The sequence below is a fragment of the Halichoeres trimaculatus genome, unplaced genomic scaffold (genome assembly GCF_033239565.1).
Source record: "Halichoeres trimaculatus isolate MK-OKI-2021-1 unplaced genomic scaffold, fHalTri1.1 fHalTri1_scaffold_2, whole genome shotgun sequence".
NCBI classification, from domain to species: Eukaryota; Metazoa; Chordata; class Actinopteri; order Labriformes; family Labridae; genus Halichoeres; species Halichoeres trimaculatus.
The window spans coordinates 39,953,556-39,979,377 of NW_027437180.1; the positions used below are offsets into that span (position 1 = coordinate 39,953,556).

The 25,822-nt window shown below is 36.7% G+C and overlaps 1 protein-coding gene across 5 annotated transcripts in view; it reads left to right on the plus strand.

Annotated features, from left to right (window-relative positions):
* The window catches only part of myom2a (myomesin 2a), a 90,942-nt gene that overhangs the window by 47,443 nt on the left and 17,677 nt on the right, over nt 1–25,822 (plus strand). For 2 of the 5 annotated variants that reach the window (XM_074698494.1, XM_074698504.1), the window contains exons 6-19: nt 9,069–9,164; nt 10,767–10,902; nt 11,069–11,223; nt 13,168–13,260; nt 16,262–16,350; nt 16,441–16,479; nt 16,794–16,958; nt 17,052–17,213; nt 19,294–19,435; nt 19,592–19,803; nt 21,782–21,909; nt 23,219–23,402; nt 23,542–23,559; nt 23,822–23,996. In XM_074698494.1, the coding sequence (XP_074554595.1) occupies nt 9,069–9,164; nt 10,767–10,902; nt 11,069–11,223; nt 13,168–13,260; nt 16,262–16,350; nt 16,441–16,479; nt 16,794–16,958; nt 17,052–17,213; nt 19,294–19,435; nt 19,592–19,803; nt 21,782–21,909; nt 23,219–23,402; nt 23,542–23,559; nt 23,822–23,996 (1,794 nt within the window). Of the gene's footprint in view, nt 1–3,039; nt 3,126–6,782; nt 6,901–9,068; nt 9,165–10,766; nt 10,903–11,068; nt 11,224–13,167; nt 13,261–16,261; nt 16,351–16,440; nt 16,480–16,793; nt 16,959–17,051; nt 17,214–19,293; nt 19,436–19,591; nt 19,804–21,781; nt 21,910–23,218; nt 23,403–23,541; nt 23,560–23,821; nt 23,997–25,822 lie in introns of those variants that run through there. The other 3 variants (XM_074698521.1, XM_074698512.1, XM_074698530.1) reach the window with 3 other exon arrangements.

Here is a 25,822-nt window from a genome sequence, read left to right on the forward strand (position 1 = left end):
CAGGCCCCCTTCCACATGAAGTAACATCACTGTATTTATTAACAAATAACACGTTTGTCCGTGCTGGCTGCAGAGCGAAGCAGCATCTCATGGCTTTGATTTTGTGATGTTTTGCTGAAGTGCTGTTGTGACAGTGTGTGACAGGAAAGGTCAGAGGTCATCCCGGCTAGTTCCAATCATTCTCTACGGGGTCAACAGGTCAGATTATCGATTGTTGAGCACACTGCTGACAAAACAGAGGAATTTTCCTACCTGTCTCACACACACACACAGACACAGCTAGTGAACCAAAGTGAGCATGTTGGAGTGTATGCAGCTGTTTACGCTCTCTGAGGTGAGGAAACGAAGTGAGGAGAGTCTGAGGAGAACGTTTCTCTGCAGCCGTGAGGCCCCTCAAACTTCCTGCTCCTCATATTATCATGCTCCAATAATCTCCTTTATTCCCACTCCAAACATGCTGTGTGCTGCATGGGGCCAGAGAGAGGCTGGAATCCACACACACACACACACACACACACACACACACGTCAAGGGGGATAAATACAGGGGGTGAATAAAGTCAAAAGAGCCGTCGAGCCGAGCAGCAGAACGTCTTTACCTCTTTGCCACAAGATAAAGTTTCTGTAAGGCTAAAAATTAAAGAGCAACACAAAAGGAATTTAAAAAGTGAGATTTGAACAAGAAGTTTACAAATTTGTGGAAGAAAAAGTTCAGAGTTTAAAAAAATACATAAGTAAAATTGTACAATTTAAGACGTATTCCAGATTAAAAGTCTTAAAACTATAAAAAATGAGCTTGAAATTACTAGAGTGACGTCATAAATGCTAAAAAAAAAAAAAAAAAAAAAAAAAAAGTAAGCCTGGAATTTACCAGACTAAATCCTTAAACTCATGTGGAAAAGTTGTAAATGTTTGAGTTTAAACCTTTAATTTAACAAGATTAAAAGCTGCAATTTTACAAAACATGACACTGAATTCATTAGATTAAAGTTACCACTTTTTGGGATTAAAGTCTTGTGTTTACAAGACCAAAATAGTAGAATTAAGAGGAAAGTATTTGATAATTTACAAAATAAAATTTGTAAAAATGTGTAAAAATAAAAATAAAAAAAAGTTACAAAAAAAGATTTAGATTTTTTTTTTTTAAATAATTTTTGAAATAAATCTGAGGCAAAAAAAAAAGAGTTTTAAATTTTTACACTTATGACATTTAAGTCCTCAAATTATGACAACAATAGTTGTGGATTTAGGAAAATAAACTTGTAAATATAAAAGCAGAAGAAGTTTTTTAATTATGAGAGTAAACTTGAAAAAAGTCGTAAATATAAAAGAATGAAGTTGTGATGTTTAAAGGAAGGAGCGCTGATAACGAGCTGAACAAACAGGTCATAAAATCGACAGGTGGGTTTGAGGAGAGCAGCTGTCTCAGCTTAAATGAGGAACCTGGACAGTAACAGATATTTACTCACTGTTTTCTGACTCTGTCTCTTTTATTTCTCTGTTTACTCTGAGCTGATTCATTCATAATGTCCAACTAATAGAGGCGGCCACTAGGGGGCAGCATTTCACAGAAAATAACAGGCAGTGGATTTAGAGGAGCAGTCCACTGTTTCTTTAAGCACCAGTTAAAAACTCTGGAAAAAATAAATAAATGAATAAGATTATAAAATAAATAAAGTATTAAATAAGAAAAAAAAAACAAAAAAACAAAAACACATTGTGAATATTTTGTGAAAGTATTACATTTAAAAAAAAGGTGAATTTCCAATAGTTAACAGCATGTTTCCCCGGCCCAATGCCCCTCTCTGTGATGATGTTTCTGATCCACCTGAGCCTGTTTCTGAACCAGACCGACCTCTGGTTTTGATGAGGGACTGACTGGACGTGGAGTCAGGGATGACACTGTAGGTTTGGTGTCTCACCCAGGAAGTTTCCTCTATAAGGATCAGTGAGGATAAGTTATAAGTGAAAGATAAAATAACTTCATTTACTGTTGAAAACTTTAGGGAGCCATTTGTTTTAAAGTTTCATTTAACTTAGGGAGCTGTTTAATGTCATACGCTTAAAGGCATTTAAATGAAGTTATAGCTAGAGTTTGTATTATTCAAGATTTTGACTTCAATATTTTCACTTGTACTTTAAATGAAAGTCAGCTCCAAAGATCAGTTATCGTTTTGACGCCAAAATACCCGCGTCACGGGCGCCTACGTCCTGACACATTTTACAATCAAGAAAAAAAATACACTGACTGTTGGAAATTATTTTGACAGGTTCATCTCTGATGATTGTTTCTTTGAAATTAATCTACAGAAAAATGACAGAAAATTAAATGTATATTATTTTGTTATTTAAATCTGTTTTAGGGATTATTTCCAGGCAACAAGATCATTTTTATTTTATTTTTACTTTACTGAAAAACTTTGTGAGCCTTTGTCTATTTCATATGCTCTGTCACTGTAACACTTTAAGGTTATAAATAAAAAAAAGTAGAAACACTGAATGATACAAATGTATTATTATTTGACCAATTTTAAAGTTTTACTTCATTTTCTTTCTGAAATCCACTTTGAAATCCTGCCCCCTGCTGGGATCAGGATAATCCTGTTTTATTATTTCCTTTTTGAATGACACATTTTCAACATCTGATTTAATCTGACAACCAAAATCTGATCAGTTTACCTTTGAACAACTGGTCTTTTATGTTTAGGACAAGATGAGCAAAGAGATGCGGTGTACATCTTTGTCCACAGGGGGCGCCAGATTCCTCACACACTGAAAAGCAGACTTTAATGGGAAAACAGTAAATTGTTATTCAGAGTGGATGTGCTGTGTCTTTTTTTAAGGTTTTGATGGATGAAGTGTTTTTTCCTTTTTAATGATAACTGATGCTGTACTTTCAGGCTCTACCACTAGGTGGTGCTGTACAGTTTTTAATCTTAAATTTTGAGGCTGTTCTGTAGGAATATTCAGTAAACTTAAGTTTGACTTCTCCTTTAACTCTTTTTTTTCTTTGTTTCTGTCTCATTAACATGTAATAAAGCTGCAGAGGCGTGAGAGGAGGCGACCTGTCGGCCACACGGGAACAACTGCAGGACAATAAACCCAAGGCCTGCTGCTCCTGAAGAGGTCAGATCAGCTTTTCCCGTCACACCTCAGCTTCACAAACTTTATTCAGCTTGAAGTTGCTTTATTTCTCTGAATAGCCGCGTGTGAGTAAAAATAGCTGCCAGGACTCTTGTACAGTAAGAATCGAGGGGGGGTATCACTGTCTGAGGACTGGCTGGTAAAAATAGCCTGACTGCTGCCCACAAGTGTGGAGCCAAGGAGGACAGGCTGTCTCCAGAAACCTAAAAAGGTCTCACCAGGCTGTCAGGGTCGGGATTTGCCAGAAAATTATCTCAAAATTACTTTTCTGTGCTTGGACTGAGTGAGTTTTTGTAGGTCTTGAATTTGAGGTCTTAAATGAGTTGTATGAATCAGAAAACAGCATCATTGTTGGAGAAAACCAGCCTCCGTCAGCATTCGAGCCCTGATAACTTTTAGAGAGGTGTGTAAAAGTCATCTAAAAGCACTTAATGTAAAACTTTCCTCTATAAAAACCAATAAAAAGCAGACACAGATGCACACTCCTCTTCTCCAAAGTGCAGAATGAGGAGGAAATTTGGGGCTAAATGCTATATATAGTCTTAAGTGCGTCCATACATGGGGTGGAAGGGGAACGGCATTCCTCGGGTGACAGGGTAATATTTTTGTTACCATCAGCAAGTGCTTCCCAAGCGGCATCAGGCTGGTGTGCCACCGCTTTGCGCTGTTTTAATCTCTCGGGGTAAGTCACTTTTCTTTACATTTCCTCAGCGGGGTCGTTTCGGTGGAGTGTTAACTTTGAGAAGAGGGACAGGAAGTGGACGAGGAGGTGTGAGAAGTGAAAAGTGTTAGTTTAATGACCAGCTTTGGATAATCTGCCTCCTGTGAGTCTGCAGTAATCTCCCTAAAGGAGCTTCTCTCTTCACACACCAGGGCCCTACGAGGCTGCAGACCCTCTTTTTTTAATTTGTGCCAGCTGGAGGAGAAAGGTAGAGTCCGCTTTGTGTTGAAATATTGATTAGACAGAGTTATAAACCAGAGGAGGAGTGTTTTTCTTTGACAGCTGGGGAGGAAGTTTATAATTCGGTCAGCTCGTTTCCTGCCTGATGGATTTTAATCACAGAGACTGAGGGCTCTGCTCATGACTTTATTTCCTTCATTTCTCCGACTGTGGAATAAGCAGAGTGCTGGAAGCTATTCATAGCTGAGCTGTGTGAGGTTGTAAGGTGAAACATGTCAAGTGCTGAGCTCTGGATATGTTTGAACTGTCCCTTTAATGCCTCTTTAAAGCTGGACTCTAAGATCTAAAAACCACAGGCGTTAGCACATACTCATAATATTTATCTGTGTCTTTAAAATGTGTTTCAGCGACAGTATTTTCATGTTTGATGTGGATTTAGTCATAAAAACAGCAAAGATTGTACTGAAAGTGATTGCAACAGAGGCGTAAAAGCAGCTAAACCACTCAGAGTTCAGATTTCCAGACTTCCTTGAATGCATCAGAGATGATAACTTCAGCTCCCTTCAACAAACGGACGTTTTAAAGTCGTTTCTTTTCCTCCTCATGGGGAAACGTGATGAAGCTTTAAACTTAAAAAATTTGCATCATTCTGCAAACTTAAGACCTGTTCAGTGTTATAAAACCGGCAAAAGAAATCAGCTTCTTTTTCAGGTTCGTACCGCTGAAGTCAGTCAGGATGAATCCACTGGGTGACTATTTACAGTGAAACTGAGACCCAGGAGAAGCAGAAGACACGGCTGTACTCAGAGGGAAGAAAAGGTCTGAGTGTATCTGCCCCTTCTCTGAGAGGGTGATGAAAAAAACAAACCATGATGAGAAAAAAACAGAAGTATTGTCAGCCAGCATGCCTTTTTAATTCTATTAATTCTATTCAAGAAAAAGAAAAAGAAAAAATAAAACAAGCAAAATGATCCACAAACACAAGTGCAAATATCCTTTAAACAACAGAAAAACAGGAAAAAACAAAAAAATGTTTTATAATAAAATATAATAATAATAACATTATTATTATTATTATTATTATTATTATTATTATTATTATTATTATTATTATTATTATTAATATTATTATTATTATAAATAATTATTTCAATATATGATATACATTATATTTATAACAATATAAAAAGTATGTAATAATTTATATCATAGTTTTTATTATTATTATTATTACTATTATTATTATTGTATTTTATTATACGTTTTTTTGTTTTTTATCGTAATTATTTTTTGATTTATGTTTTTATTTATTCATTTATTTATTTTTAGTTGCAAAGTAAAGAATATCTTTCATACCATTTCATTTGTTGTTAAATAAACTGGTTTTGATGTATGTTTGAAGATACAAAGTGAGTCAGTTTATTCCATAAAGTGAAACCTTTGTCTTTTTATTAGACCAAGAAAATTTTCAGTTTCAAGATGTTTTTAATACAAAAATGATGTCTGAATCACTTCTGAAGAGTAAAAAAAAAGTTGCACAGGGGGTTTGAAATAAATGTGTAAAGATTTCAGTTACAACAATAAAAAAAATATATATGAATGAAACATAAGATTATATATATATATATATATATATATATATATATATATATATATATATATATATATATATATATATATATATATATGTATACATATTTTGTATATGTATATATATATATATATATATATATATATATATATATATATATATATATATATATATATATATATATATATACATATACAAAATATATATATATATATTTTTTTATATGTATGTATATACATATATGTATTTTTTCAGACCTCTCAGATAATTTAAGCTCATATTAAATCCAATGAGAAAATTTATCCTAAAATAAGAAATTTTTCCAATTCCATTTTTTTTAAAGAATTTTAATTTTTTTTTTTTGTTTGCGACACCGTAGAAAAAATGGCAGGTATCGCGTAATATCGCTAGACAATGACAGATGATAGCTGCTAATGCTAATGAGATAGAGTAGGAATACTTGACTTTTACAAGAGTTTATTTGAAAAATCAAATCTTTACAAGACATAAACATGCAAAAAGCAGAATTTTAATAAAGCTCCTAAAGTTGTTACTAAGTTGTGTTTACTCAAGGCCAATGACACCTGACCTAAATACCTCTTATTTTAACCTTTATCTGCAATCAAACACAAGAAAATCTGTTTCTTTTTCTGTTTCATATTACTGAAGAACACCAGAGTGAAGCTTCAGTGTAACTTACTGTTTACAGTGAAACTGAGACTCACCAGAAACAGATGAACAGGCGCTAACCAAGGGAAGTGTAATGGACCAATGAATGAACTTCAAATACTGATTAAAGTGTCTGTGGAGAAATGTTTTGAACTTAAGATAAGATTCAAATTTACACTGTTAAAATGCACCACAGCAGCTGGAGCTGTGAATACACACGGGCACTTTTAAAAGTTGCTTATTGGACTAAACATCTTGGACCTGAAGTCTAAGTTTAAAAACCGCAGACATGATAAAAGTTCTCCGTCCCCTCTGTTGCAATCACTGCCTCAGTAGCTGTTGACTCTGAAAACATTATATTTAGACGGCAGCACATGTTCATGGTCAGAATTGTATTAACATTGTTTTCATGACTAACACATGTTTGGTCTCCTCCTCCTCCTCCTCCTCCTGGTGCTGTCGGCCAGGTCTCCTTGAAGCGTTCCCGTCATGGCTTCCAAAGTCAAACCTTGGTATAAGAGGAAGCATACGAGCCAGGTCAAAACTGATTATGCGTACCATCACACTCAGAGTGTTGTCAAGCAGCAGACTCAAAGGTACGATGGTGGCGCTCTCCTGCGCTTGCTGGTCTGCTTGGCCGGGTAGAGGCTCAGGTGGAGCTTAAAGCTGCGGTCACAGAGCGGTTGGTGGATGATGCATTTGCTTCACGGCTGGCTACGTAGATTTAAAGCAGAGCAAGGCTTGGTTTTCATTTCTAAAACAGGAAGCAGCATGGAAGAAGTAGCTGAAGTGTCTTAAACGTAGATCGTGAACTGTTAGCGTCACAGCTGAGGGTGGTTGGAGGTCATCTGAAAATCAACAGGTGAAAAAATTCAGCAGCATTTAAAACCTCTGTCCTTGGTCACAGCTCAGTCTCTGGCGTGCTTCCTCTGGACACGATATCCCCGTGTTGCTGATGCTCTGCAGCTTCTGCCAAAAGTTTCTGGACGGTTTTCCTTCCCAGGTCTCAAGGGGCCGTGCGTGTGTTTTACTAGAGCACTGCATCGCGCTATGCTAAGTAGCTCTCGCTGATGCAGAAGTTGAAGGCCGTCACCGATCATACAACAGCCTCAAGTCCAAAACCTGAGCCACTATGAGTCCTGCTTGGGAGGGGGGGGCGGGGCGGAGAGCCGGTGTGTCTTATGTCAGAGGATGCATGCCGCTCCTTTGAACCTGACCCACATCTGAGGCCAGCTGAAGAGACTGATATCAGTCCTGAGGAAGATTCCCGTGAAGTTTTCCACAAGAGTGACTGGAAACATAAAACAGGAGCCGTTGTTCCCGGTCTTTGGATTCTGGATTCAAACACAGTTCATCAGAAACATGTCAGAGAGAAACAGAGAGAGATCCTCAAAACTGTGTTCCTGGGAAAACTTAAAAAAAGTTTCTTTAAGGTTGTTTTTAACTTTCTTTATGCAAGAATTGATGTTGAGAAACTTGAGACCCATTAATATTGATTAGATCAAACCTGGAGTACGCCAGAGTGAAGCTTCAGTGTAACTTACTGTTCACAGTAAAACTAAGACTCACCAGAAACAGATCAACAGGCCTTGATCTAAGAATAGAATAGAATAGAATAGAACTTTATTGTCATTGTAACAAGTACAAGGATATTGAAGTCACAGCAGCAATCAAAAAAACGAAAGTAAGACAGTGTAAAAAGGTCCATGAGAAAATAGATGCTGACAGCTTGTCTATCATCCTCCAGTCAGTTAGCTCTGTTAGCCATGTCTGTGAATAGCATGATGCTACTCTGCCTTCTGGTATTCCCTCTGTTGCTGGGTTAGCACAGCTAGCTCGTCCATCTTATTGGAGATAGATCTTACGTTCCCAATAACAATGAACGGAAGGACAGGTCCATGTCGTCACTTCTTAGCTCACACCTGAGAACCAGCACGTCATCCTCACCTTGTAGGGAAACATCTGGCCTAGCACCAGTTAGCATTGACATGCTACAGGCTGCTAACAGCTGATTTCACATGTAAACAATGCAGCCATGGTTACATGTAGGATCTCCAGACAAACACAGGAGAAAAAATAGTAAAAATATCACTGAAGACACAAAAAGTTTGGTGTCCATGACCAACAAATGAACCATACAAAGCAATGATCTACTCCAAATACAAAGATGACGAAAAAGAGACGAGAAAACCTCGAGAAACCGTAAAGGGATATAATGAAGCAAGAAGTGGCAGAATTACTTAAAAACAAAGTTATACATGTTTGGTAACTTGTTTTGGACTTTGTCGTGACGCTACACATGGAGCAAAAGTCAGATTTTCTCCACGAGAAAAATGCTCCTCGGCAGCTGAAGGGTCAGATTTGTCACTCCATTTGACCGACCGCATTTCACGTTGAAAGTTCTTCATTTGAAAGTCACTAAATGAAAAGAAAACCCTGTTTTTGTGGCATTCATGCAGCTGAAGCAGGCCTGAATGAAGCTCTGGTGTAGCTTTTATTTACAGTGAAACTGGGACCCACATAAAACAGACTGTGGAAATCGGTTTAGCAAATTAATTGACTCCACTGGGTCTGGATTCGTTATCAGTTTTAAGGACCTTGAAGTATTTACATGAAGGTCTCACTCATTAAAACTCCCCCAAGCTCAACATGACTCCTGGATCTTGAGGGACGTTAACGCAGCCGTTGCTTCTGCCAAACTAACCCCCCCCCAGTTCTGATTTCTTTTTATAATACCTGTTAATAACGATGGACCTCCTCCCAGCAGGAAATCAAGCTCTAAGTCGGTGAGCCAGGTGCAGGCCCAGGCCACAGAGGCTATGGCGGAACCAGCGTACACCATACCGGCGTTCCGGCAGAGGTGAGCTCCCATTGGCTGCCGTCATGTGTCAGGCTATTTCTATTTTCAGTGTAAGGTAATACTGAGCTCACTGAGGATGGCACATTTCTTCCGCGTTACCAATCCTTTATTCCTTATTGATCACTCTGAACAGTTGTTCACAGAGTTACACAGAGCTCGCTTCAGTGACGCGCTTTGTTCTTCTATAGATTGATGATGTTTGGCTGATGGAAACAGTTTATGAGCAGTTAAAACATTAAAATAAAAAAAGAAACACACAATGCAATTTTAGGAACATCAGCTTTTTTGTACTTGTGAAATCACTGGAAGAAAATTTCATCCTTTTTTAAATTATCCAACCCAATCTGACTTTATGTGGTTAGCACTTTAAAAACAGACCCTGTTGACTGAACTGCCGTACAGAAAAAATAAATTAATTAATTAAATTAAATACATAGCAGCTAACATAAACAAACAACAAATATAAATAAAAAATTTAAAACAATTTAAAGCACAAAATATAATTAAAAGGCACAAAAAGACCAATAAAATAAATAAATAAATAAATAAATAAATAAATAGATATAACTAGATAAAGTTGTACTTATGATTTCTCTGTTTTTTATTTAAAATAAATTTGCTATTTTTAAAAAAAAAGAGAAATTTGTAATTTCATAAATTTTATAAATTTGCAAAATATATAAAATTTCAGTAATTTGGAAATGTAAAAAAACTGAAATATCAAAAAAATTGCAAAATAAAAAAATGAAAATTAATAATGTGCAAAAAAAGATATTTTTTTAATTGCTGAAATATCATAAATTTGCAACAAAAACCCTAAATAATGCAATTTCAAAATTTGCTTAATAACCAAAATATTGTAAAAATTTCTAAAAAAAATTGCAAAAAAGGGATTAAAATAAAATTTTGAAATTTGCTTGATCTGAAAAAAATGTAATTCCTTTTCCTGATTTGCAAAAATGTAAAAACAAAAAATTGAAAAAAAAAAAAATAATCCCCAAATCCCCCAAAATTAAAAGCTTTATTTCATGAGGTAATGCATATTTAGTCCTAAATATTAAATTACAATTTTACACAGTGTCTGTGTCGTTATCATTGATACCCTTTTTAAGAAAGATTTTAAAAATGTTTATTTTAATAATATTTTTTAGAGCTACAAAGGCCACGTGAGGCTCCAGAGCCACAGGTTGAAGACCCCTGGGTTAGGTGCACAAAAACCAGCGCTACAGTGTTAGCTGTGAGGATGAGACAAATCTACCTCTACTTGATTAAAGTTTTTAGTTTGTTAGGGAAGTTTTTATTAATGTCACAATTCATGACTTGAAAATACAGAAAAATATGTGAAATTTTATTTAATGAACCATAACGTAACAAAAGGGATTGAATCATATTGCTTCCTGTTTCACTGTATTGTATTTTATGGTACAGTATTGTACTGTATCATTTGGTAACATATCATATATACATATATATCATATATCCTTTCTCATATCACTTCCTTAGATTCTGGTCAAACCACAGCCTCTCTAAACTTTTTACCCGAATGATTGTGAAAGGGTCAGTATAAGTCCTGGATTAAAGTTTGAAGCTTGTGTGTTGTAGGAGTGCTGAGGGGACCGAGGAGTACCAGCGCGTGAGCGGAAATGTTGAGAAAGGACTGACCATTATTCAGGAGGAGCTGAAAAGGATGAGGGTGTCGACCAAGGCCACAGTGGACAGCCTGAATATCCAGAGAGAGGTGAGGACACCGTCCCATCATGTCCTCTCCTATGTTCATCAAAGCGTTAAAAAGTTTAGAAATATCCCTTAAAGGCTCAGTCAGAAGAGTCAAAATCTGATTTTAATCCACAACCTTAGCTTATTTTTACCAAAGATTTGTCTAAGATAATCTTCTGTGTCTGCAGGTGAAGAGCATGATGGCTAAGAGACCAGACTTTTTGGACGATATCCCCAAGATGCCGGACTTCCTGGTGGCCCTGCGGCCCCACACCGTGTGGGAGAAGACCCCGGTCAAACTGTTCTGCACCGTGCAGGGAAACCCAAGGCCCATCGTCAAGTGGTCAGTATACTCACACCTTCAACTTTCTTCTCTAGAGTCAGGGAAACTTCACATCATGTAGATACTTTGCTGACCTGTTTATAGACACAAACATTGCATTCTGCGCTTTGAGAGTCAGGTCTTGATTCAACTCCCAACTGATGGTGTGAAAGCGTCTCTGTCAGCTCCTGGTGTTCCAGTTTAAAGAGTGACCCTGTGAACTGGAGACACAAAGTGCTTTTTGGCAGTTTACCTTATTTTCTGGACCAAAAGTTGCACTTTTTCTTAGTTTGTTTTTTTCATTATGCATTTTTGACTGATGCTACATACAGTGGAGAAAATAAGTTTTGAACGTGTCAACTTTTTTCTCATCACATTTATTTCCAAAGCTGCAATTCAAACAAAGTTTCTCCCAGACATTGGTATTAACTCAAATAATCCACACATGAAAAGAAATCACAACGTTCAGGTCCATAAATAATGATTATGGTGAATTAAGTACGATAACACAGGAAAAAAGTATTGAACACACCATGGAAAGGCTGAATACTTTGGACAGGAAATGCACCATACCACCTGAAATCTGTCAGTAATTATTACTTGAACTTCCAATTAGTGCAAACCAACATCAGCTGGGCTAGAGCAAATTGATGGTCCTATAAAAAAGGTGTTTTTTTCACCAAGCAGTTAAATAGCACACACCTCATGATGGGTAAAGGCAAAGAGCTCTCTGAAGACATTCACAACCTGATTGTTGCTCAGCATCAGAATGGAACTGGTTACAGACTTATATCAAAGCACCTGAATATTCCAGTCAGCACCGTTGGGGCCATTATTCACAAGTGGAAGAAGCACCACCTTACCATCAACAGGCCACGCACAGGAGCTCCTTGAAGATTTCTGACCAGGGAGTCAGAAAGATAGTCAGAAGAGGACTCAACCAGCCAAGGACCACCCTGAAAGTGCTCCAGAAAGACTTGGAGGCAGCAGGTACAATTGTTACAGAGAAAACAATAGGCAATGCACTCCACCGCCATGGCCTCTATGGACGCTCAGCCCGCAAGACTCCATTCCTCAAGAAAAGGCATGTTGAAGCTGGTGTAAAGTTTGCTAAACAGCATCTGGACAAGCCTGTAGAATACTGGGAGAATGTTGTCTGGTCAGATGAGACCAAAACTGAACTTTTGGGCTGTCATACTACAGACCATGTTTGGAGGAGAAATGGCTCTGCACATCACCCAAAAAACACTACACCAACAGTGAAGTTTGGAGGTGGAAGCATCATGACATGGGGTTGTTTCTCATCTCATGGTGTTGGCAAACTTCATATAACTGACGGAGCAATGAATGGAGCCATGTATGGGGAAATTCTTGATCTGAATCTGCTGCCATCCACCAGGATGATGAAGATGAGACGTGGCTGGACCTTCCAGCAGGACAACCATCCAAAGCACACGGCAAAGTTGACTCTCAAATGGTTTCAGAAAAAGAAAATCAATCTGTTAGAACGGCCTAGTCAATCACCTGACTTCAATCCAACTGAACATTTGTGGAAAGAAGTAAAGAAAGCTTGTTCAATCCTTTTTTCCTGTGTTATCGTACTTAATTCACCATCATCATTATTTATGGACCTGAACGTTGTGATTTCTTTTCATGTGTGGATTATTTGAGTTAATACCAATGAGTGGGAGAAATTTTGTTTGAATTGTATCTTTGGAAATAAATGTGATGGGGAAAAAAGTTGACGCATTTAATACTTATTTTCCACACTGTAGTTCCTCAGATAGTCCCAAGTTCCTTCAGTAAGAAAGCACAGATGGGAGCATTTTATGTAGGATTCCTGCAGGTCTTGAATTTTCCTTAAAGCAGCGTTTCTAAAATCTTTTAATGTATGTAATGTATGACGCAGAAACCCTGAGATGTGACCTTTCATCCAGAAATGATGTCTTTTATTTCTGTTTGCAGGTATAAAGGAGGAGTGCCCGTCGACCCCCTGAGCGCTCCAGGAAAGTACAAGATCGAGAACATGTATGGAGTCCACAGTTTGATCATTAGCAGGTACGACTCAAAGACTGCGTCTATAAAACAGGACAACAGTCAGATTAAAAAGAGGAACGAGTAAAGCGTGACTTCTCTGTGGCAGAAGCGTGAATCTGAGCTTTAACCGGAGGTTTTAGCACGCCGTCTCAGCTCCTGTTGTGATGGAGACAGATCAGTGTGACACAGAGGAAAAAGGAGGCCTGTCAGAGGAGCTTAGGGCGCTGCCGGCTGGTCCGTTCGTCATCTTCAAGACTCCTCAGCTGTTGGTGTCGAAGTGCTGACCTTTGCGTCATTGGAGCCATAAATTCCTCCTGCTGGGAGCTCCTCCTCTCCTCTTTCTCCTCTTCCTCTCCCTGAGGTGTTGGATTTCTCTGCCTTGAATCTTAACATCACAGAGTTTTTCAGGAGACTGTTTCAGTTCCTCAGTGATGTGTGAATTCTGAGTTTTCGTGATAGAAATCTTTTAAATAGCAGCTCAGGCTCAGCTCGTACCCCGGGCTCCAGCCGGGAAAGCGACCGTGGTCGTTTAAAATAGTTCAGTCCAGGGTGAAGGTCACATTTCTTCCTTCTATTCTCAACCTCAGACTCCTCCTCCTCCTCCTCAGCCGAGGGCGCCGCTGCCTGCTAATGACTCCTTCGTGTGAGATCATTTCATCAAAGGAGGATCTTTGGGATCTGCGTCTTTTGACTGATTAAAATAAATCTCTTCTGTGTGGTTTCATTCGGAAAACGTTTTCTTCAACAAAGTAGAGTTAAAATGACGCTCCATGCTGTTGCTTCTAAAACAAATGTGCGCCTCTGCAAGAGTCACATCTTTATGGCAGTGGGTAATGGTGCTCATGGGAAATGGAGTCTTCATTCTATAAAAACACTAATGATTCCCACTGAGCATCAAGATGTTTACAGGACAACAATTTTAGAGCCCGTTTACATGACGTTTCACCCAAAAATGCAAAAACGTATAAAAAAAAAAATCAGAGTTTGTGTGGAAACACTGTACTGAGCATGCCAGGCCTGTAGGTGGCGCTATAACTGTCTTGTACAGAAGCAGCTTTTGGTAGATCTCCTCTGAAGTAGAGTTGAGCTGATCAGATTAGATTAGATTAGATTAGATTAGATTAGATTAGATTAGATTAGATTAGATTAGATAGGAACTTTATTAATCCTTTGGGAGGGTTCCCTCAGGAAATTCAGATTCCAGCAGCAAGTAACACTGTAGTACAAAAAAAAAGATGTGCAGAATAAATAAGAGTAGAAAGAAGATAAATAAAAACACAGGTTCTATACAGCAAGATACAAAATAAATACAAACAATATCAATAATAATAAAAATAAAAAATAACAAAAATACTGGCAATAATAATAATAATAATAATAATAATAATAAAATTAATAATAATAATAATAATAATCATAGTGACAATAGTAGTAGTTATAATAATAATAATAATAACAATGATAGTAATGATAGTTATAATAATAAAAATAGTAATAAAAATAGTTAGAGCAGCATCAATGGGGATCATCTGGTGTGTTGGTGAATGCTCAGGGCAGAAGTGGAGCAACAGATGCTCATTTCGTTAAAGACAGTCACAGATTCAGCAGGTGCAACAAAGTTTGGCTTTACTTCTGCGCCTAAGTATAGATTCCTTAACTTTGGAGGATTGGCCCATCCTTAAATCTGTGCAAAATTTTGATATTTCCAAAAGTTTGGTGTAATGTCATAAATTTGCAAAAAAAAAAAAAAAAAAAAAAAAAACAACTAAATAATGCAGTTTCAAAATTTTGCTTAATTTCCCCAAAATTGTTAAAATGAAACAAAAAAAATGCAATAGAGGAATTTAAAGTAAAAAATTAAAAAATGTTCTAAATCTTTAAAATTTGCAAAACAAAAACCCTAAATAATGCAATTTTAAAATTTGATTTCCAGAAAGCTGTAAAAAATAGAAAATAATATAATTGCAAAAAAAGGAAATTAGAAAAAAAATAAAAAATTTGCCAAATCTACAAAAAATTGGAATTCTTTTCTTAATTTGCAAAAATATTTTAAAAAATGAAAATGTTTTTCAAAAATCTCAAAAATGTGCAAAATTACAACAAAATTAAATGCTTAAATGCTGTTGTCATTATTGATACCCTTTGTAATAAAAAAAAATAATAATTAAAATTTTTTAAAGCTACAAGGAGCCACTGCAAAGGAGTCACAGAGCCGGCTGAGGCTCCAGAGCCACAGGTTGAGAATCACAGGTAGACACACAAAAACTAGCGCTACAGTGCTAGCTGCAAGGCTAAGACAAATCTTCAGCTTGATAAAATTTAGGGATGTTTTTTTTTAATTTCACAATTCATGGCTTTATAAAAAGAATGAAAGTACAGCAAAATATGTAACTTTGGGGGATCTGTGATTGGTTCATCCTTACATATGAAACTGATCTTATAATCCTCCAGGAAGGTCTGACAGCCATTGTTGCTTTTTGCTCTGAGACCTAAAACTCAGGACACTTTATTGGTTGTTTAAGTTAAAAAATAAAGATTTTATTGTTTCACAGGTATTTTCAATAAAATGAGATTGGAACATTGAAGGTATATACTGTCAGTTACAAAAAAATAAAAAGTAGAAGTCTGTATCAGCCCAAATCTGCAGATCAGGCTTTTTAAAGATCCAGAAAATCTTGACGGGTGCACCCCGACCTTAGTCATCTGTATTGTTTTTAATTCTACTTGTAGCTTCTGTGTAAAGCTGTAGTCCAGTTCCTGGAGGTGTCAGACTGTCCTGCTTCAGTTTTCCTGTGGCAGACGGTAACTGTAAATACAGACAAAAGCGCTACAGGAAAATTAACCTCTGCAGGAAAACACATCAGCATTTTAGGATGGAAACAGGAAATGTAAATTAACAAATGGAAAACTGAACTTTTTTATGCTTTTATTTTATGGAACGATGGTTTTCTGTTCAGTTTTTATGATAAATGACGTGGTGTGTGTGTGTGTGTGTGTGTGTGTGTGCTCTCTGCTCCTCCAGGTGTGTTGTGAGTGATACCGCCGAGTACAGCGCCGTGGCCACCAACCCTCACGGCACGGCTACCAGCAAGGCTATGATTGTTGTGAAGAGTGAGTTCTCCTCTTCCTCCAAACCTTTCACACTTCTCTCATCCTCCATCTTCTGACCTTTAACCCCGAGTTTCTCCCCCCCCCACACAGGACCAGCAGGAGCCGGGGAGCTCTGCCATCTTGGACTAGGTGAGGAGACAGAGGGAGCAGTAGCTGAGGATTAGGTCGTGTTAATTTTTGGTTGGATTCAGGCCCAGACACGACCAGTTCCTCCTCGTGGGATCAGGGGGCTAAAATTAGCAGAGCATGTGAGAGGTCTGATAAGACGTGGAAACTATTGTGAGGAGCTGCTGTCGCCGTCAGACCAAACACAGAGTCAAAACAGGAGCGCTGTCCAGGAAATGAGATCAAATTAGGAACATGATTTCTTCAGTTATTCAAAACCCCAAGCAGTCTTCATGAAACCAAAAGTGTTTTATTAAACTCATGTCTCTCTCCTCTAGTGCCCCACCTGACTGAGATCCATGCCAGTAAGCTGGAAGTGACCCTACTGGACCGTTTCCCAGTGTCCTTTGGTGTGGAGGATGGCTCCATCAGTCTGGTCTGTGGCATGGTGGTGGTCCCCGACCTCCCTAACGTCCCCCCCCTCGCCCAGTGGTACAGAGACGGTGAGAGATCCCACCGCTCTGAGTTAACCTCTGTCTTTAACCTCTCATTAGCTTCATCATTCTAACATGAATCATCTGTGTTTCCTCCGACAGATAAGCTGCTGAAACCCGGTAAGCTGGTGCAGATGTCTGTCGGAGGAGGCGCCGCCCGTCTGACTCTTCCTCAGCTGGCCAAAGACGACGAAGGCCTCTACACGCTGCGCATCTTTACGAAGGACGGCACCGCCGAGCACAGCGCCTACCTGTTCGTCTCAGGTACGACTGCTCTGTGGAGCGCCTAATTCACATTCTTATTTTCCTGCTTTTTTGTCATTAAAAAAATATACTGAAGATATCACTTTCAAATCTAAGATATATCTAAGCTTTAGTTGTTAAATGTTGAATCAAAGCGTCAAAACTGTTGATTACTGATAAATATTTAGTGTCTTTACATTTTAAATGCAAATGTTGAGTCTGCAAGTTCAATTTCTCTGTTAAATGTTCAGAATTAATGAAACATTTAAAATTCAATAGTAAAGAGAAGATGATTAGAGTTTCTCAATTTATATTTTTTATATATTTTTTTCGTTTGTTTTATCCAATTCTTTAAAAAGTCTGGGATCAAAGTTAGACTTCTAATATTTCCCTCACATTTCTAAGATAAAATTATGTCTGAAGAAAAAAATTCAGAGATCCAAACTTATAGTTTTACTTTATTTTGCCAAAGTTCTGACTTTTTTTAAAAAGATAAATTAAATTAAAATAAGATAAAAGTCTGATATCGAAGAATTTTGGGATTGAATTTAGATTTTAGCCTTTATTTGACAGAATTCTGCCTTTTTTCTGTTTTCCTTTTTTTGTTTATTTCTCCTTCCTTTCTATAGAATTATTATGCTAATCTCAGAAATTTACCCTTTTTTCAGAAATCTACAATGAAAAAGAAAAATCTGAGGGACAGAAATTAATACTTACTTACATCTCAGACTTCTTACATTTAAATGTGAGATATTTTTTTTAACTTTGAATGTGAAATGTTGCTTTAAAATGTTGAATATAAATCTGAATTTTAGGTCACAATCATAAACATTGAGTATAATTTGAAATCTCAAAAGTAGAGCTTTTTCTCTCCAATTTCCAGTTTTTAATTCTGAGATTAGTCTCAATAATGAGGTTGAAATGAGAAATCTGAGTGAGAAAATCCTGACTTCAAAATCAGAATTTAAAAAATAATTAATTATTTATAATGACCAGTAATCTTTTCTTTTATTCTATTTTCCCTTTATTAATTAATTTTTACATTTTATATACATACAAGGTGAGAACAAAGCCAAGAAAAACAAAATCAAAATACTTAAAAGGAGAGTAAAATTAACAGACTATATTATGAAATAAAAATAGATAAAAAAATAATTATATATCTATTATTCCAATTAAAAAAATAAAATAAAATAAAATACTAAATAATAAAAAATAAGAGACAAAAATCCCCCAAAAAATACATTAACAATCAATGCTCACAGTAAATTATTTATTTGTCTATTTATTTTATTTATTTGTATATTTTACTTATTTTTTTATTTATTATTATTATTATTATTATTATTATTATTATTATTATTATTATTATATTGATTTATTTTTTTAATTTATTATTTTTATTATTATTTTTATTATTATTATTATTATTATTATTATTATTATTATTATTATTATTATTATTATTATTATTATTATTATTATTTCATTGATTTATTTTTTCTCAGAGTCCATGCATGGCCAGCCATACTAGAAATAACCAGTAATCTTAAACATCAATGATTTATTTTAAAATTTTTAGTTTTATCTGAATCTTTAATCTTCATTAAAAAATTAGGATCTGCTTTTTTTTTCAGAGTTTTCCACCTTCATGCTTTTAAACAGGGGTCATAATCTCACAGGTGTAATTAACCTGTTCAGCCCTCTCTGTAAGGTCTTTGTTGACGTTGTGGATGGATGACAGTTGATCATCATAGTTTTAGGACTGAAGCCAAACCTCAGCTCTGAACAAATGTCTCATCAGTGATAAACAGCTTGTCACAGACTCATAAACTCCATCTCTGGATTCCTGTAAAGCCTGATCTGAGGATGTGTCTGAACATGAGGAATAAATATCTTTAGACTGAGTCTGCCAAACTTTGATTAGAGAGCTTGTGTCGGTTATTTCAGCTCACGATAGGACGACTCTTAAAGCTCTGTGTGAGAGTTTCTGAATCTAAGCCTAAACCGACCTCAGAGTGACATCAAAAACTTTTAGAAATAACTGTCCTCCTGCTGTTTGGAGTTATAACTCCTCTACCTCTGTCTCTTGGCTCTTTAGACGCCCCTGCTTCTAAGCCCGGGGCCCCTGGTGCACCGATGAGCGTGAAGGCATATGACATCAACTCCGACTATGTCTTGGTCGCCTGGAAACCCCCAAACACCGTCAATGAGCCTCCGATCACAGGATACTACGTGGATCGGTCAGTCTGCACCCCCAAAACGCCTCAGCCCTTCTTTTTATAGCTCGGAGCTGGCACGCTGAGACCAAACCAGTCAAATTACGCTGCTCCTGAAGGGGAAGTCCCGTCTTTCTAAACCTCTGACGTAGCCAATGTCTCTCTGGGTTTTATGTCCAGGTTCGACGTGGCCAAAGACACCTGGGTCCAGTGCAACGACTCCCCAGTGAAGATCTGTAAATACCCGGTGCACGGCCTGAGTGTGGGACACTCCTACCACTTCAGGGTCAGAGCCGTGAACAGCGCCGGCATCGGCAGGCCGTCCCGCATGTCCGACAAGGTGACCGCGCTGGATGCCGCTGAAAGCGAGAGGCTCCAAGGTACCGAGGAAGGTAAATTCATAAACGGACCAGAGGGATGTGACTGCCCCCTAACAGGTCTGCTGTCGTTTCCTGAAACAGTGATTAAAATCGAAGGGAAGTACGACATAGTGATCAGAGACGATGACCTGGAAGGTAGGGTCGGTTACCAAGACTGATCTGGGCTCAGTGATTCACTTTTAATCCTTTAAACCACCTTTACCTCCTAAAAGCCAAACATTAACTCTGTTCCCTCCTCTTCAGTAACACTTCATGACTTCCCAATGTTATCAAACCTGATAAATAGCATCTAGTTAGCATTAGCATCAGTCAGGACAAAACTATAACCTCCTTTTTACCATCTTCACTAAGAGTGTGTCTCTGTTAGTTTGGAGCTACAGAATTTTCACTGGATCATTCAGCACAACCTTTGACAACCTTTGTTATCTCGGCTATTACAGATAAGCTAATGAAGCTAATAGTCATTGTCCAGTCAGCCAGTCTCCACCTCCACAGGGTCCAGGACTGAGCTTCTTCAGCAGTCTGTTCAGTCTCTGTCTCCTGGATCCTGTCTGCTTCTTCCATGATGCTACTCTGCCCTCTGGTATTCCCTCTGTTGCTGGGTTAGCACAGCTAGCTCGTCCATCTTATTGGAGATAGATCTTACGTTCCCAATAACGATGGATGGAAGGACAGGTCCATGTCGTCACTTCTCGAACCAGCACGTCATCCTCACCTCCTTCTCCTCACTTTGTGGGGAAACATCCGGCCTAGCACCAGTTAGCATTGACATGCTACGGGCTGCTAACAGCTGATTTCACATGTAAACAATGCAGCCATGGTTACATGTAGGATCTCCAGACAAACACAGGAGAAAAAATAGTAAAAATATCACTGAAGACACAAAAAGTTTGGTGTCGTATAAAGTAACGACTTACTCCAAATGCAAAGATGACGAAAAAGAGATGAAAAAATTACAAGAAACGGACAAAGAAGAGAGAGCTGCTGCAACAGGCAGCCACAACCAGCAGGGCGGTGCCTAAAAACACCTGTAAGCTACAGAAGCTAACATTAGCTTAGCTAGAAACCTTTGAACAACAGCTAACAATGATGTACGATCATCAAAGAGACATGATGAACAACACAGCTAGGAGCTAACGCTAGAGAAAAACCCAAAGCCTCCTTCAGACTGCAGTGGTGGTTAAAGATAACTTTATATTTCTTTCATACAATACGATGTCACTCAGCCTCCCAGGATACCTCGATTCAGAGTTGCATACACCCCATGAACTAAGTTTGACCATTTTTAAACTAAAAATCTCAGAAAAACTTCATAAAACCAAATGAAAACTGACTTTATGCGATGTTTTTGCAATGTGTGTCCAGGCGGAGAGCGACTGTGATTGGCTCATGATGTTTGAGGGCGGGACTTAGCCATAAGTCTGTTGTAAAATAGAAAATGATGAATGGAAGAGTGAGGTGTAGAGCTTTAAAACAAGAACAGGAACTTCAAAATCCACATCATCACATCAGACTAATCCATCATCATCAAATGTGATATTTTCTCTTTAATCCAACAAATCCCGAACCAGATACCCCCGATCTTTGGTGTTTTACTGCTTTAATTAATCTGGATTTGCTCTTTTCCTTCCCGTTAAACCTCCTGAATAGATTCCCCCTCACTCCAAAGTGTGTTGAGTCTCTTCCTCTTCACTTTGAAACAAACCTGTAACAGAAAAACTAATTCAGACACTAAATCATAACGTCGTCAACCCGTTGATCGTTTTATAAGTGACTGAAGTCCCACATCACTGCTGCATCTCTGGGAAAACTTGGTGACCCAGACGGTGTTCGATCCACACATCCTAAAAAGCATGAAATGTAGAAGAAACGAGAGGAAAAACCTGAATGAGACGATTTACTGGGGAACCATCCAGTCCAGAGATCACAGGACGTGGGACTACTAGCTGCTCTGTTTTCTTTGAGCTTCTTCGTTTCACTCCTGATCCAGGCTACGTAACTCTCCCGGGGGAGCCCACGGACGTGCATGCATCCGAAATTTACAAATCATTCGTGGTGCTGAGCTGGAAACCTCCCAGCCCCCGTGGACGAGCGCCGCTGTGGTACGTCATCGAGAAGGTGTGTGTCGCTTCACCTTGAGCATCCCGTTCTGTTAATGTCGCCCACTGTTAAAGTATGTGTAGATTAGAAAAGATGATAAAGACATTCATCTCATACTCTCTATTTTTAGTCTCAATGTGTCAGTTACCAAAATCAGGAACAGCCAAAGAAAAAAAAGTGTTTGTTATATTTTATTTTAGACAAATAAAATAGACAAAAAGTGCAGTTCCTCAAGTGTCCAGTTGAGGCGTTAAAGAAATCTGCTGTTTTAAGTTGTTTCTTTTTCTTTCTTTTTTAAAGACATTTTTTAAATGTCAAAAATCCAAAATAGTGTTAAACCAGGAAATCATTAAAAAAAAAATTTGATCTCAAAATTTTATCTTGTAAGGCTTAAAATTATAACAGTAAATAATTACAAAAATAAATAAATAAATAAATAAAAAAATAATGAAAAAATAAATAAAATAATTAATAAAATATGTAAAAATATAAATAAATAATTAAATAAATAATTAAATACATAAATAATTGTAATATGTTTATTTGATATAGCCTTTAAAAAATTAAAATATGGTTGTGGTCTAAGAAAAAAAAATCTAAAATGGGTAAATTATTTAGTTCTTTAAACTGGCCCAAGGAAAAAATATCCAAAGTCAAATGGCCTCACAAAAATACAATTAAAAAAAATTCTAAATGTATTGTTTTTTTGTTTTTTTTTTAATTATCTTATAAAAGAAATTTAAAAAAAAAAAAACCTTTCTTTTAAAGTATAAACAAAGAAAACATAACATTAAAATTGGCATGAATTTGAAGAAGAAAAATACTTCAATTTAGTTTTCTTAAGAGGTGCCTTTAAAAAAAAGAAAATAAAACAGTTTTATACAAAAATTGCAAAAACGATATTCTGGATAATTTAAAAAATCCAAGAGAGAAGAGACAGTTTTCCTGAAATAGAAATATTCCATAAAACATTTTAAAAAGTCCAGAATTATCAAATCTTGATATCAATGTCCAAAAATCATGTAAAACAAGTTTTTACGAATAGGAAAAAATAATCAATACAGTCATAATTTCTGAAATCTTAATGTGACCAAATATTATAAATGATGCACACGGTTGAGAAATTATGCTTCGTAGTTTTTAGGATTTTTCAAAAATATGTTTTCAATCACACAATCTTTATTCAAAGCGCCAAATCACACCAAACTGAGCTCTAACTTTCTAAAACCCCTTAGTCTCAGTTTCTGTTTGTGCTGCTCTGATGAGGATGTCACAGATGGCTCTGTCCCCTCTCACGCCTCCCCTCCTCCCCCAACTTCTCCCACAGTGCTTAGCAGGCACTGGAGCGTGGCAGCGGATCAACACGGCGGTCAAACTTTGCTCCCCCCGTTACCCCGTTTACGATTTGCAGGACGGAGCAAAGTACCAGTTCAGGGTGTATTCTGTCAACACGTACGGCTCCAGCGAGGCCTCAGAGCCCTCTGAGCCCGTCCAGAAGGTGGACGAGGACGGTAAGGGCTGTGGTGGAAACACACACACGAGTGTCATCACATCTTTTCATACCTAACCCCTGAAGACTCTCTGATCGTCTCACTCTCAGGTGAACGAGTTCAACCATGACGTTTAAAAGTGAATCACTGTTTGTTTCAGGGACTGAGGTGCCGGTTGGTATGTATGGTTGTTGAAATATGACTGAAACACCTTCCTCTGTCCAAAGCACAGCTTCACTTTGGTTCCACTTCCACTTTTCATGTGTGCATGAAGAAAAATGTCACATTTCTGAAGCACAGGGCTCACCTGTTAGAAATGCATGTTTTAGAAAATCATTTTATGGTCGTCTATGAGAAGAGCCACAGTAAGTCAAATCTACAGGTTATTTTGGACAGTGTCCTTCCTCCTGGTTTGATTCTGGTGTATCCTCCCCACACAGGCGTCCCCTCAGCTCCAGGTAAGGTTGTTGCCACCAGAAACACCAAGTCGTCCGTGTTTGTTCAGTGGGAAACTCCCAAATCCCTGAAGAACCTGATGGGGTACTACATCGACGGGCGCGTCGTTGGATCCAAGGAGTGGTTCCCCTGCAACAACAAGCCCTTTAAACACAACAGGTAGGCACTCAGAGCCACAGGTGTGTGGAGAGTGAGCACACAGCAGAAGTTTTCTCTACCTCTCTCTGCCAGCAGATGGCGCCAGCTGTCCTCCACACAGCGAAAACTGGAATCTAACCATGTATTTGTTCTGCTTTCGGTAAAAAAATGTCATATTAGACTTAATATGAGCCACAATCACCTGAAAAGTCAGGAAAAATGTCTCATTTAGAGATTCTGTAGACAAAAATGACGCTTGATCTGCTGTAAGTAGTAATAAAACAATGTTTACAGGAAAACTAGCTTAAAGATAAGAAAAATGTCTTAATACTGAAGTTTCAGGTTTGAAATTTTCTGATGCAGAGTTTTTAGCTCAGTTTTAGCAAAGGCTAGCATGTATTAGCAACATCTACATCCTGGCATTGACTCATGATACAGTACTGCATATAACTGTTTCCTGATCTCATCAACAGCAACTTTAGGAAGAGGTGTCCTAATCTGTAGTTCTTAAAATGTCCACTAGAGGCAGTCACCAAATCTAAGTGGACTACATAGAACAGGGGTCTGCAACCTTTACTTTTATAGGAGCCATTTTCCTCAGCTCACCTGGATCATTCTGGAGCTATAAAATCTATTTTATCTTCACAGATAAAAACTAGAAAAGTGGATAAAATTCTATACATATCTGAAACCTAGGAAATAATTATCTAAACAAGATTTTTTTTACTTAATAAATTGTACATGTAATGTCTAAGTTTTTATGTGTAAAAAAAAAAAAAGAAAGAAAAATTCCAATGTTTGGAAAAATTTTAAATAAATAAATAAAAACAAAAATATAAATAAAATAAAAAATGCAAGATTGTAAAAAGTAAATAAAAATTATTTTGCTTGAATTTAAAGAATGTAAATAAAAAAACTGGGTGAGATTTTTAAAATTTAAATCAGTAATTAATTTAAAATAAATTGCCAAAAAATTAAAAAATTAAAAAATTAAAAAATGTGTAAATATTTCAAACATTTCTTTAGTTCTAAAATCTGCATTTTTATTTTCTTAAATGAAAGACTGCTTTTGATTTGATTACATAAGTAGCATATATAAATATTGCGTATTTTTTTGTTTGCTAACATCTTGCCACTTATCAAGCATGTATATTTAGTTGTCAGATGTTGTAGGAGGTAAAATCAAGCAGTGGCAGTCTTTATTTACAGATGGGATCAATATCTAGTTAGTAACAAAATTTATTGAAATATTTTAGGAATAAAAGACTAAAAAATTTAAATAAAATAATAAAAATATTATTATTATTATTATTATTATTATTATTATTATTATTATTATTATACTTAAATTAAACATTAAAACAAATTAAAATATTTATAAGTCACAAATCTAAGTCGACTTCATACAACAGGCTTCTGTGACCTTCACTTTTATCTGAGCCATTTTGTCAAAGCTCACTGGATTAAAACATTCTGGAGCAACAAAATCTACTTTATTGCCACAAATAAATAAATAAATAAATGAAAAGAAACAAAAAAATAGAAAAGTGGATAAAATCCTTAACATAGTTGATACCTATTAAACATTTATCTATACAAGATTTTTTTTTGATTTATGAAATTATACATGTAATGTTCAAAGTTTTTTATTTTATTTTTTTATTAAAAAAAATAAATAAATAAGAGTTCGCAAAAATGTAGAATAAATAACTAAAAATAAATTTACACCCAAATACATTTTTAAAAATTGCAGGATTTTGTATAATTCCAAAAAATGTTGAAATTCATTAAGTTTTTAATTTTATAAATTTGCCAAAAATTAAAAATAAGAAAGAAATTTCAAAAAT